This window comes from Mesoplodon bidens (assembly GCF_964165515.1).
Source record: "Mesoplodon bidens genome assembly, chromosome: 2".
Classification (NCBI taxonomy): Eukaryota; Metazoa; Chordata; class Mammalia; order Artiodactyla; family Ziphiidae; genus Mesoplodon; species Mesoplodon bidens.
The window spans coordinates 151,166,165-151,180,188 of NC_138177.1; the positions used below are offsets into that span (position 1 = coordinate 151,166,165).

The 14,024-nt window shown below is 58.8% G+C and overlaps 1 protein-coding gene across 2 annotated transcripts in view; it reads right to left on the reverse strand.

Annotated features, from left to right (window-relative positions):
- Nucleotides 1-14,024, reverse strand: part of PTPRF (protein tyrosine phosphatase receptor type F) — an 85,947-nt gene that overhangs the window by 44,031 nt on the left and 27,892 nt on the right. For both annotated transcript variants that reach the window (XM_081225611.1, XM_081225610.1), the window contains exon 6: nt 5,905-6,093. In XM_081225611.1, coding sequence (XP_081081737.1) covers nt 5,905-6,093 — 189 coding nt within the window. The remainder of the gene's footprint in view (nt 1-5,904; nt 6,094-14,024) is intronic.

Below are 14,024 nucleotides of genomic sequence, written 5' to 3' on the forward strand. Positions count from 1 at the left end.
GCGGGAGGTGACGGACGGGACTGGACGGGATGGAGTGGTGGTGACGGCGGTGGCGGCGAGGCGTGGTGTGGCGAGATGCACGGACAGCATTCTTACCTCTGATTGGTGAACCACCTGGCGAGGTAATTTGAATGCAAATAAGATCAGAGAGAAGCATTAGTACAAAAGGAAGGAAAGCCAAATCAGATAAAATAAAACATGAGAGGGCCTTAAATATACAGAGAAGTTGAGGCGTGGCTTAGGTGTGAGCAAGCACCAGGCTTCGTGTAGGCAAAGCTGTGTTCCCCAGGTCGCTGGCACGGCTCTGAGGAGGGGGAGACTGAGGCTGGGCCAGCAGGGCTGGGGGTGCCGGGAATCAGGGTGGTGAGTCAGGGCTCCTGCAGACTCCACCAGCTGAGCTCAGTGGAAGGGCAAGGTGAAGAGAAGAGGCGATATAACCCCACCCTGCAGGGCTCCCCAGATTCCACAGGTGAGTAGGATTTCAAAACAGAGCACTTACCCAAAGCAGGGCATTGAAGCAGACCAAAGAAAGGGCTAAAGGGAGAGCTCACCTCAGGCTATCACCAGACCAGCCCTCCACAAACACACACACCGGCCCCCTACTCACCACCCGGTGGCAGACCCCTGTAAAGCCACCCGACCTTGCTAAAAACCTACTGACTGCAGAGTCCCCCCACCTGATTGGTGAGAGCCAGGGGCCATTCCCCGCCCCCGCCCCTTGCCTGTTCATTGCCTTGTAACCCTGGGAATCAGCAGCCTAGAGAGCCAGATGCTCACCCTGCAAATGCCTGGTGTGGGGCCATTATGAGGTCTGGACACGTTCCCTTCCCAACAGGGACCCCCTCTTCTACCACTGCCCCATCCAGAGGAGTGAGGGGCCTGTGGGCAGGCCCAGGTCAGCCCCGCCCACTTCTGGGGAGGGAAGTGTGCAGGGAGACAAACACTGGTTACTATCTCATTGAACCTGAAGACACCCACTGAGGAATTATCCATCTCAGTAAGAATGAGGAAACAGAGGCTGAGGAACAGCAAGTGCCCAAAGCCAAAGGTCACACAGCTTATGAGGTGGCAGGAACTAACCAGGTCTGGCTCACAGCCTTCCCACTGGACACAGAGGCTGGAGACAAGGCCAAGGCGGCTGCTGGGACCTGGGCTGTGTGCAAGGCACGCAGAGGCTGTCCAGGAAGAACCATCATCACCGTGATCCTCCAAGCGTGGTCCACAGATCTTCAGTGTCCCAGAGGCCCCTTCGGGGTGTCCGCAAGGTCAAAGCCACTTTCATAATACTGAGAAGCTTTTTGCCTTTTTCACTTTTGTTCTCTCAAGAACATACAGTGGAGTTTCCCAGAGGCTTCAGGACATGTGATAGCACAATAGACCAAAAGCAGAAGCAGGTATGAGAATCCAGCTGTCTTCTATTAAACCCCAAATTAAAGAGATTTGTAAAAGTGTAAAACAGGGGCACTCTTCTCACTTAATGCTTTTGTTTCACGAAATATAATTATTGTCCATTAAAAAATATTGTTTACGTTAACATGTAATGGGATTTTTAATTATTTTGAAGTGGATTAATAAATATTTAAAATCTTCTCAGTCTTAACATCTAATATGGCAAATACTGATAAATAAAACCCACACAAACAAAAGCTCTTGGAGGTCCTCTGATATTTACAATCAGGGGTCCCGAGACCAAAAAGTCCACACGGCTGATCGACTCCTACAGTCCAGGCCTGACCTGGGATGGGGAGGGGAACGGGGAGAGGGAGGGGTGGCAGCGTAGATGCTCCAGGACTGGGACACCCTAGCTTCCGGCCTCAGCTCTTCCGAAACCTAGCCTGTTGTGTGACAAGTCTCTGGGCCTCTCCGAAAAGTCGTTTCCCCACCAAACGGAAAGAATCTGCCTTTTCCATTTCCCGAGGTGGGTGTGGGAGACTGGAGGGTCCCCCGGATTTCACATTGCCCCTGAGGGGTGCCAGTGTGTTCAGACAAAAGGGACCATCACTGAGAGTGGCCCTCCTGACAGACCGGCTGATGGTGGGATGGAGCAGGGGCTGCAGCCCTCAGGCCCACCGCAGAGTCCCATCCGCTGGGACAGCGGGTCTCTTCCCGCACCCGATGCCGGCATCCCGGCTCAGGTGTCAGGGTGAGCAGTGGACAGGGTGGACAGGTGGTCTTCCCGGGTAACGGGGATGGCGGCGTGCACACGCAGGCGCCGGGAGGAGCGGAGCACCGGCGGTGTCCCACAGGGGCCTGTCCAGGCTTGGCAGAGTGCAGGGCCAACAGCAGTGGCTCGGAGCCCCACTTGGAGGTCAGCCCCCTCGCTGCTCCAGTGATGCTGCCCGCTCCTGACTTCCACTCTCCCTGAGCTCGTGCCCATTCCTCCAGGGCCCACACCGGGCCTCAAGTTCAAATTCTCCAAGAGGCTCAGGTTGTGGCGGCAGGTGGCATCGCTTCGGAGAAGAAGGCGCCTGTCGAGCAGAATTCGTGCCTGGGCCGCGCACGCTGCCAACTGCCCTCCTCTCCAGCTCTTCACGCCCTGGTGACACGTGCTGGGGCTCGGCCCGCAGATGCCTGAGGAGTTCTGGGTACTGGTCAGGGCGGGCCTGAGGTCTGGAGAGGACGAGACTATGGCGCTCTGGGGCCCTAGCAGAGTCCCCAGGCTCCAGGTTAGTCAGATGTGACAGAAGCCCCCTGGATGCCGTCCCAGGGGAGCTCCCCGGCCTCGGATCTCCACGTGACCCGGGGTGGGTGACTCCCTAACTCAGCTGTAAAGTAGGCATGATAATCACAAACTGTCCTACTTCTCAGGGTTGCAGGAGAATCAAGTGCAACCAAAGGCAGGAAAGCACTTTGTAAACTGTTGGTGATGCGTAAACCGTGAGGCCCCTGTAAAAGCCGAGCGCTCAGGGGCCCGATTCCACTCCAACAGGGATGTCAAATGTGCATGAAACAGCCCCAGCACACTTCTCAATGGTACAGGATGGGGGCAGCAGCTATTGGGTCAAGGGTCAGGGCCCAGGGTCAGGCAGTGATGGAGGGAGTCCTGTCAGTTACTGCGGAGGTGGGATGACTGAGGCCCCTCAGGTGCCATCCCAGGAGTTGGACGTTGGGCCCACTACCCTTAGGTCACAGCTTCCAGGAGGCAGGAAAGGTCAAACAAGAAAGTCTTCCCTGGACCTGGGAAGCAGGGGGAATGAACGTTAGTCTGAAAGGACAGGGCCCAAAGGTCACGTTCAGGAAATCATCCTAAGGGCTCAGAGATACCTGTCCTATAGCGGGGCTTGTGCTGGCCACTTGCGGGGCCCTCACAGACGGGAGCCAATCCCAGGCCCTCCCTGCAGAGTGCCCAGCCTAAGTGAGCAGAGCTGGAGCCAGATGGTGACAACACAAAGCAGGGTGAGTCCTGAAGGAGCAGGTCTCAGGCAGAGAAGGGGAGCTTCACGTTCCAGTGAATGTGAGCAGAGGGCGAGGATGTGGTCGGGGGCTCAGTGCAAGTCAGGGAGTGGCCGGAGCTACAAAGAGCCCCATTCACGGAACCTCATCACACACGCCAGTCAACTACAGCTCTCACTACCTTTGTCTCACTTAATCCTCACTGTAACTCCTTTTTAAAGAGGAGAAAACTGAAGCTCAAAGTTAAATAACTTAAGCGAGGCCAAAGAGCTAGTGAGTGCAGCCGGGACCTGATGACATGAGCTGGGGAAGATGACAGCTGGGGTTGAGATGAACCGGAGATGTGAGCTGGGGGAGAGCAAGAAGGGCTCTGTGTGCCTTGTTCAGGAGTGTGCACCTGACCATGGAGGCAATAAGACGCCACTGGGCTTGTCAGAGCACAGAGGGTGCAGGCAGAAAACTCCGCCAGTGCTGCAGGATGGATTCAGGGGGAGAGTCTGGAGGCAGGGAGAGCAGTGTTTGGTGACCTGGGATACGGCCAAGGCAGCACAAGGAGAAAAGGGGACCAACTGAGAACTATGTGGGTGACAAATCAAGAGGGTTTGGCGGTTCCTTACATGGAGTAGGAGTTGCAGTGTGTCCTAGGTTTCAGGTTACAGGGGCTGCCACTCAACAGAGAGAGGGTCAGTGGGAGAAGGGCACCGCTGTTTGGGAAGGAAGTTACCACCCTTCACAGTCAAGGTGACACCCAGAAGGCAGATGGGTGTTTTAGTCTAGAACTCCAGCAAGACGTCTGGGTTAGGCAGAACTGGGAATCTCAGGAGTGGAGGTAAATGATACCTGAAGCTGTAAGGGTGGGCGAGCTGGCGGGGGAACGGCTGTGTCTATGGGATAAGAGCAGGGTTCACAGGCTCCCCGGCTGGAGGAACGAGCAGGAGGGGCTGCTGGGCAGACGGAGAAGGGGCACTTGGAGAAGTAAGAGGGAAGCCAGGGAGACAGAGGAGAGAGTGGCTAAGAGGGAGGGAGGGTGTTGGCAGCTGCCGAGAGGCTGAGGAGGCTGGCGAGCAGCATCCAGGGGAGTCCTGGGCGGGAGCTGACTCACAGGGCCGTGAATGGGTGCCACCGGGCCCGGCACACAGCAAGCACGACATAAACACTTAACGAACGAACGTGTGAGACAGCCTGCCTTCCCAGAACTGCTGCCACGGTCAGCGCCGTTCCGGGCAGAGGCCAGGTCTGCGGGGAGGACCATCTGGCTGCTTGGGAAGCCTGCCTGGGGGCTGCGGGGAAACGGAGATGAGCTGAACCATGGCGGTCACTGTGCCGCGCTGGGCAGTGGCCGCAAATGCTGGTGGACCGTTTCCTGCCTTGATTATAGCTGTTTTAATTAACTGCACTACAGTTGCCTCCATCTTGTTGAGTTTTAAATTAAATTAAATGAGCTAACACTTCACAGGCTGTCTCAGGTGGCCGTGGCTGGGGCCAGAATCCTGCCCCTGCTGGGTGGCTTATCCCTCACTCCTCCCCTGGGCACCACAGGGGTGCCCACCTGGCAGAAGTTGGTGAGGAGGGGCTGGCAGCCCAGGCAGTGGCGGGGCACCTCTGCAGCCTGCAGGGCCCTGAAAGGGGCACAGTCATGTCCTCCTTTGCGGTGTCGACACCATAGGTGATGGGCAGGGGGGGCTCTGGCTGGTGCTGCCCGAGCCATCCTGCCTCGGTCCGCCATCCCACAGCTAGCAGGAGGGCTCCTGGACCAAGGTCTATCAGTGCAGCCCATGCTGGCAGCAGATGCAGAATTGCAGCTAAGGGGATTCCAAGGCTCCTTTCCCGCCTGCTCTGTTCCCACAAAAAAACTGAATCAATTATCCTGGCGGGAGCCTCGCAGGCAGATCGATCGACGGGGCGACACCTCCTGCCCGGTCAAGGCGGCATCCTTGCTCGCGGGGCTCCAAGCTGGCTCGACTGAGACATCCAGAGGAGACAGGTGGCCCTGGTGGCCGAGGGATGGCAGCACATCCCCCTGGCTCCAAGCCTCTGAGGTCCAGCCTTTTGAAGCCTGATGAATCAGGCATCTTTGGCCTCTTTCCCTGCCGTCTGAAGAAGCAAAGAGAAGCATCACCCAGGCCCCCCTCAGGCCAGGCTCCAGGGAAGGTGGAGGATGAGTGCCCACAGAGCACCTTCGCAGAGCCCAACACCAGGCTGGGAACAACACTTGTGCCTCAAGGAGCAGAGCTGGACTGAAGTCTGGAGTCTGACAATCCCGGGAGGTGAAAGAATCACAGGTGACCAGCCCTCGCTGCCAAGCTTTCTTCCTGGGCAGGCCAGGTGGGCCTATAGCAGGATCTGGCCCGCCCACTAGGCGCCCTCTGCTCAGCCCTGGAGGGTCAGCCCCAGGCTGAGGCCTCCCGTGGCTCCCAGGCACCCAGGCCCAAGAGGGAAGGCTGCGCTGGGTTCCGGCCTGATGCCTTTCCTGAAGCCTGCACGGCCCCTTGACCCTCGCCCTCTGCTCACCTGAACGCAGCTGCTTGATGCGGCCGTTGCTCGTGGCGGGGTCCACAGGGAGGAAGTCCTTGAACCAAGAGATCTCAGGGTCTGGATTCCCGCCTGCTGCGCACAGCATGGTGGCCGTGCGGGCCTTCTCCACCACCTTCAGCTGAGGCCCCATGTCAATGGAGGGGAAGCCGGGGGGCAGCTGTTCCTCTGCAGATAAAGAGCAGATGCGCACGTTAGGGCTGGCACTGCCTGCTCACGAGGACCACCCTAAGACTCCCCGGGTGGCTGGGATCGACTTATCTCTGCCCTGACTTCTAAGCATGAAGCCTGCCCTGACATGAGGAACCAGAGTCCCGAGCCCCACTGCCCAGCCCTGCCCTTCACAGGGCCAGGGAGCTACCGTGGGGCCCACCCTGCCTTGTCAGGAAGTCTCCGGGTCTGAGAAGCAATGCCTCGGACTGCAGACATGAGCACTTATCTCTCCGGGGCCTGGGAAAATGAGGCTTGAGGCTCTCCTGGCCACAGCAGAAAGTGCTCCACGGATGCTGGGCTGTAGGGAGCCTAGGGCTCACACAGTGGCATCAACAGCCACAACTCAACCCAAAGGCTCCCCATGCTGTTCAGCCCCCACTCCCTCTCCTGCATGTGCAGTGTCCCCTCCACTGCCTGTATCCAGCCTTCAGCTCCACCACGTGGCAGAGCCCCACGTCATAGCCTGGGTTCTGGCCCCGACACTGGGCACCCTCTGCCCTACCAATGACCCACCTTCGACCCCCGGTCCTGACCCTGACCCTCCTCCCTCACTCAGTCCTGACCCTGGAAGCCATGGTCAGGCCTGGGGACCATGTCTGAGTACGTGGAGGCTAAAGAGATAAAAACGCCCTGTGAGGACACCAAAAGTTGACGAGGGGGGCAAAACTCCACGGCTGCCTTCTCCCGGCTTGCCAGGGGTTGAGGGCTCACTTCCATGAGAGCAACAGGCATGGACCGCAGCAGCACACCCCTACTCTCACTACACGTGGACTCGTGCATCAGCCCTGAGGGGCCAGGGATGGGGCAAGGCTGCCCACTCTGCACCCTTGGGAGCACACACTGGGCTGGTAGCACAGGCTCTGGATGAGTACAGACCAAGTGGAGCTCCCACCTCCGTCACTCACTAGCTCTGTGACCTGGGAGTGTTACTAATCCTCTCCCTTTATCCATTTTTATCTATAAACAGGGTTCAAGTGCCCTCCTTGTAAAGCCGTTGTGAAGACTACACGCAACGATACACATAAGGTGCTGGAGAGTGCCTGACAAAGAATCCGAACCCAATGGCTGTTGGTAGACGTTATTATTATAACTAGCAAGGACTGGGCCACTGGGGGCAGACAGCTACCAAGACTTGGGTCTGGGGCCCCCTCTCCCGTCCTGGGCTGGCGAGAGGCGCTCCCTTCCAGGAGCAAACCACAGAGTGAGTGTGAGAAGTTGGCAAAGCCTCTCTGCCAGTGTGGATGCCAGGCACACCCAATGCGGGAAGGGGAACCCTGTCCTTTGTCAGTCTCCTGGCAGGGGAGCGGGGCTAAATGGTGGGGGAGACCAGGAGACCAGCACCGCTCCCGTCTCCCTCCTGCAGGCCCAGCACAAGACGAGCGTGTGGGGATGTTTGCTGAGGTCAGGCTCCTGTGCCAGGGAAAAGACAAGTGGGATCCTCAGAAGGGAGGAAAGTAGAGGTTGGCGGGGCTGGTCCCCCCAGAGACCCAGGGGGGCTGGCTGGTGGGCAGGCAGGAGAGGAAGCTGGAGGAGCCTCAGCAGCAGGGGCACGACATCGCTCTATCTGCTGCCACATCCCAGGGGGCGTTCTGCCGAGGCTCCAGCCGCCTGGGGCATCCCTAAGAGACTGTGGGCCTGTCAGGAGAAGGGGGTGTCTCGGGCTGGGGAGCAGTAGGACTCCCAGCACGGTCTCGCCTCCCAGCTTCTCCCGGTAACTGGCAGAACACTTCCCCACCTGCAGCCCTTTTAAGTTCCAGACATGAACCCAGCGTGTCCTTGGCTGTAAATATGATTCCACAGCGTCCTGACTTTTAGCTCTGATTTTTAAAAGGACAACGTTAACAGTGGCAAGGAAAGGGAGGATGGAAATGAAGCAGGACTTGGGATGCGCCAAGCAGGGGAACAGCTTCCTTTGGTCCTGCCGTCACTTGCTTTTCCAGGAAGGCCCAGGCAGGGCTCCGTCCACCTCCACCCTCCCTGCCCTCCCCAACAGCCAGGGGACACTCAGGGCTGCTGGAGCCATCCTAGCCCACTGGGACACCAGTCTAGTTCTTCCCAGACCTCAATCCTACCTGCTCAGCCCTCCAGAGCAGTGGAGGAGGGAGGCGGGCAGGGCCTGCCAGAGTCAGGGCCCAGGAGTCAGCTCGCCTTCATCTCTACCCACAAGGTGCTGCTCAAGGAGAAGGGAAGAAGTACAAACATCTGCAGCCCTGTGTCCTGGGAATATACTCTGAATTCCTAACACGGGGAAAGTCTTTGGGATTTGTGCCAAATTAAGGACAATTAATTTTCCTCCCTCAATTATCGTGCCCTCAGTGGTTCTGTCCTTGGCTCAGATCATCCCTCAGGCACAACCGCCAGAGCCTAAAACTGGCGTGTGTGAAGAGCTGTCCATAAAACAGCGGGACCCAAAAGCCAGTCCCTTGTGCCAACTAGGCTTCCAGGCACAAGTCAAAAGGCTGTAGTTCTGCACCTTGGGGAAGGGAAGCGTGTCTCACAGGAGGACTCCAGCCCCTCGGGAGTGACCTGCTGTTGGCTCTTCCTTCTACGCTCACCCGCGGGGGCCTCCGGCACATTCAAATATAGCCAAGGACAGCAGCCATTACCGATGCCCGCGTGTTTCTGGACAAGCTGAGCACTGGGCAGGTTGGTGTAAACTGACCCACCACCAGACTGTGACATTTATCCTCTTCACCCCCGCCTCCCCACCGCTCCCCCCTACCCCGCCCAGGAGCCACAGGAGCTTGGGGCCACTGTAGCCTGAACCACTCAGGCTAAGGACCAGGGCAAATTCCTCAGGCTGACGTTGCATGATCACTCCAAACCTATCAACAACCGGGAAAACAGAAGTCCAGATATGAGGGATAAAGGTTAGGTTTATGGAGCATTTACTAGTTCCAGGTACCGCGTTAAAATGCTTTACAAAATGATTTTACTGAAACTACGTAAGGTACGTGAGCAAATGGGGGTGTAGATATCTCGGAACCTGCCCAAGGTCACAGAGTTAAGTCGAGGTGGGGCTGGCATGAGACCAGGTGGTGGGACTCCTCGCCTGTCAGGGTAGGGGCGCCGGCGCCGGAAGGGCTCAGGGTAGTCCTGGGGGAGCCAGCCACTATCCTGCCCCGTACCACGCCCTCTGCCGGCTGGGCTTCAGGCCCGCAGCTCCGCTGCAGACCCCTGCACACACGCCGCAGCGTTTTTATTTACTGCAAAACGAACACGACTGTCCCCCACACATGGCCGCCCTCGGGAATGCACCCACGTTCCAACACATGCATCTACGGGTCCCGCCGAATCCCCTCAAAACCCGTCCTGAGGGCGGAGGGGCTGCGGAGCGCCAGGAGAGGAAGGGTCCCTCCCCCTTCCAGGCCGCCGGTAACTATGGCAACGGCGGAGACTCTGCGCCGCGGCGGAAAGGCGGCATGCGGCACATGCCGTGTCCACGCGGGGCGCGCATCTGCGGTCCGAGCCGCTGCCCCCACTCCTGCCCCCGCCTGGGTGGAGGCACGGCGCCCCTTCTCAGGACCCCACTCCCCAACCCCAGGAAGTCCAGCTTCTTTCACGCTCAACCGACGCGTAGCTGGGGGCTGCCCCCCTAGTGTGCACAGCGCCGGGAAGTCCCTACACCTGCCTCGCAGTCTCAGTGCCAGACTTCCGCAGTGTCTGTGCCTCTGGGGCGAGGTCTATCCATCCTCTGATAAAAGGGTCCCCGAGAAGGAAAGAGAAACCCATGGGGACTTTAGGGGGCCTCAGAGGTACTGGGGAGCCTCTACAGCCGTTTGTGGATTCTGCCTGTATGCATATGTAGGGCGCACACATTCCTAGTGTCTGCCCGCACAGATCTGTGTACCTGTGGTGGGTACGCACGTGTGCATGAATTGCGATGGTCTTTAGATACTGCAGTGGGAACCCTGACCCCTTCTTCCCTGCTATCCCCACTGGGCAGAGGAAGGTGACAGGGTGTGGGGGGGTTGGAGGATGGGTGTTGGGAGCCTAAGGCTCAGAGAGGGTCAAGAGATTGGCTGAGGTCCCCACAGCAGCAGTGGAGCTGGATCAGTTCAACTCCACAGCTCACCTGCTATCTTGGTGGCTTCCTGAAGGAGGAGGGAGATGCAAGAATAGGAAACACTGGAACAGGAGAGGCAGGGAGAGCTTTCTGGTGGAAGGGAGGGAGGGGCTGCCTGAGTAAGGGCTGTGGTCCGGGGAGAGAGTGGGAAGGTAAGGCTGCTTGGAGCTAAGGCCTGATGGATGCAGCTGGGGTGGAGGTGGACAGGGGCTCAGCCTAGGCTGGCTGCAATGACTGGGGGAGGGGGCTGCTGAGGCCCCCTACAAAGCACACACAGGTCTCTTTGTCCAGCTCAGCCTGGGATGCCTGAGGCGGAGTCTGGGCCAGAGGGAGGGGGCTGCACCAGGGAAGCGGACAGATGGGGACGCCTTGCGGGGTCCCGGAGCGGGCGGCACCGTCTGTCAGCACGAACTTCTCACCCGTGTTTACCCAGCTTCCTGGCGGCTCTGTGCGCACGCAGGCACACACAGGCACACACATACACAGGCTCCCTGGGGTGGCACCGTCTGTAGGCCTGACCCCCTCCCCTGTGCCTGAGTGTTGGGCCTGGCCTCACCCCTTCTCTGAACGTAGACAACTAGATACATGCACAACCAGGGACCCACAGAGATATACGTGGAGAAAGAGACAGGTGCAAAAATAGAAACCTACATGTGCGTGCGGAGGGGCACCTGCAGTGACAAGCACCTGTGGAAACAGACTCATGCGAGCAGATCCAGAGGGAGAGCACGCAGAGATGCAGAAACACACATGTGCAGACATGCAAAGATAACACGTATGCTGACACACGTGTCTCTGGAGACGCATGCAGGGACGGAGCCGGGAAACGCAGACAGAGACGCATGAGGGGACCTCGTGGGTGGCAGGGCTGCTGGTCCCCCCAGCCCTCCTGGCACTCTAAGGAAACCAAGGCTGCCTCAGGCCCTGTCCCTGAGGCAGCTCCATCCTTAGCAAGGTCAGGGCTAAGACACCCCCTAGCAGGTGGGAAGGGCTCCTCAGACCCGCAGGCTCCCACACTCTCCCAGAGAGCCCCACCCCACCCCCAGACTTCCAGGCAGTAAGGGGGGCCTGGGGAGCCTTGGGCTCCCTTCGCAGCTTTCAGGCTTGATTTTCAGCTTTTTCTAAGAGAAAACTCCCACCTCTTTTAGCACTCAGATTTCATCAAACTTGGCATCTTAAAAGCCTGTTTTGTTTTTGAGTCTGAGCTGTTTGGGGCCTGTCGGCAGCACAAGCTAGCTGAGAACAGCCAAGCAGCCGAGGCCTCCCCCTTGCAGTCCCCCACCTCCAGGGCTTCCCTGGCACCTCACAGGGCTCTACACAACCTGGTTGGTGAGGCCTCCCAGCCACACACACCCAGGTGAACCTGGGGACCGTCCCCAGGCCTGTACCCTTTCCACATTCCAGCTTCTGGGCCCTGAACCGCAGCGAACTCTTCCTGGGGTCCCCACCTCAGTCCCACTCCAGGACAACTCTTTTGATCCCTTTACTCCCCTAGGTTCAGGCCCAGTCCCTCCAGACCACTGAGAGCCTCCCACTCACTCCTCAGGTCCCTGCAGCCCAGCTGCCACCCCCATGGCTTCCTGCCAGTGTGCTCACCAAGGTCAACCATGACTCCACGGAGCTAAGTCCAAAAGACACGTCTCATCGTTCATCCTGCCTGACCTCTCGACAGCACCCCTCCCTGCTCCTTCCAGACGCTTTTCTCTTGACTTCCACGGACTCACCCCTACCTCTCAGACACCTCCTCACCAGATTCCTATGCAAACTCCCCTCCCAACATGGAGAGCTAGCGTCTGGGGCTCCATCCGGGCCCTCTTCCTCCCCCTTGGCTCTGGCTCCGTAAGCTATGCCATTTCTCCACCCTCAAAACTGCATCTCCACATGTCCCTCAGAGTGCCAGTCCTCCTTGACACCCCTACCTCCAATGCCTGCGCACACCCGATACAACAGATTTCTAAGTGGACTCATCAACTTGCCCCTCAAACCAGGTCCTCCTCCCATACCTGAACCTTAGAAAATAGCACTGCCATCTACCTGGCCCAGAGCCAGCAACCCCGAGTCTCCCGCCTTCCCAGTCCCACAGGTGGCCAGGCAGGCCACCACTCTCTCTAAACTGCATGAAACCCAGTCTCCCTTCCTTCCCTACCCACTGCCTGGGTTGGGGCCACTACCACCTCTTGCCTGGGCTGCAGTGCTGCCCCGGCCTCTCCCTGGTGTCCCTGTACCCCACTCTGTACCCCCAGGAACCTTTCTGAAGCATAAATTTTATCAAGTCATTCCCCTGATTAAAATCCTCTTTCCCCTGGCAACCAGAGAGAGGGGGCACCTCACCAGGGATGGGGAAGGTACACACGCAGGGGCATTTAAAACCTCCGACTTGGCTAGCTGTTCCCGGAGGTGCTGGCTCCGCTGTGGTCCTGAGGCTGGGGGAGATGGCAGTGGGCGAGGGAGCCATGGGCACAGCAGGGCCATGTAAGCACCCGTGACCACAGGGGTGGGAGGGGCAGGCTAGGCACAGGGAACGTGTCCATTGTCCGTGGCTGACAGAAGAGGCAGGCGTACTGCCCACCCCACAAGTGGACCCATTCAGAAGGGAGTCCGCTTGGACCTTGAACGCAAATCAGAGATAGAAAAAAATGGGGGATCCCAGGTACCAAGAAACCCGGAGTCTGATCTTCTAGACCCTCCTGGCAGTGCCCACCTACTGACACCTCTCCCAGCCCCACACCTGGGGCCCAGATCTCTCCAGGAAATGGTTGCAGAGCCTCGTATCTGCATGGTTCTGAATGCGACTACAGTCACGATGCGGCGGGGGTGGGGGTGGGGTGGGGGTGGAAGGACAGGTCACAGATCCCACAGTCACTGGGCCAGAAGCACTTAGGTCATGCCTCAGCTGCGAGGGGAGGAGCAGAAGCCGGCCTGGATTCTAGGTGCTGGGGCTCCTTCTACATCTTCCATGGATGCAAATCAGGGAGGTGACAGGCCCAGCTTCCTCGAAACAAGCCCATGACCTAGACACGTATGCAGGCAACAGGAAGGGGGCACATCTTGCCACCTAAGGAGTCATCCTCTGCCTGGTAGCCCTTTACCCAAACTCCCCACCCTCCTAAGTCAGGCCTGGGCCAGGGGCAGGGAGGAGGGTGGGGCAGGGAGAGATGACTCCATGGGAAAACGCCCACCCACCCTGAAAACACAAGCTTCTGTACTGGCCCCGCTCCAGGTTCAGCCAGCCCAGGACCGCAGGACAGGGTCATATGTTGCTCATCAGCCCTCATGTCCCTGAGGCTGTTTCCAAAGGGGCTGTGGGTGGGTGGGGTTCAAGAGGGCCTCCATCATCCCACAGTCCCAAAACCAGGGTGAGAACAGCTGTGGAGCTTGGGGGTCCCAGCCCAGCACGGACTGCCCACCTCCCCCAGTCACGACCCCACATGCCTCACAGCTGGCCTCCCGCAGGGCCTATCCGGAACAAAGCGGGCAAGGCCAGGCACTCCATGCGGGCACCTGGATTCCTGTGTGGCCTGAGCGGTGCGGTCCTGGCCAGTCAGCAGACACCAAGGCCAGGTGGGAACAGGTGAAAGGGAGCCTGGGCTCGATGAGGGGAGGGGAGGAAGAGGAGAGAGTCCCAAGGTCTGGGCAGGATCCCTATCTGGGGCCCCCTCCCTTCTGGCCTGGCTGCAGAGGAACTGCTGAGGTGCAGTTCTCAGAGGCACTGAGAACAGCTCAGCCTGACCACTCTGCCCCACGTCCATCTCTGTCCAGCTGTCCTGGCTGACCGATAGCTCCGAGCAGGGATCCTGTGGGGTCCAGGAGACAATGAGCC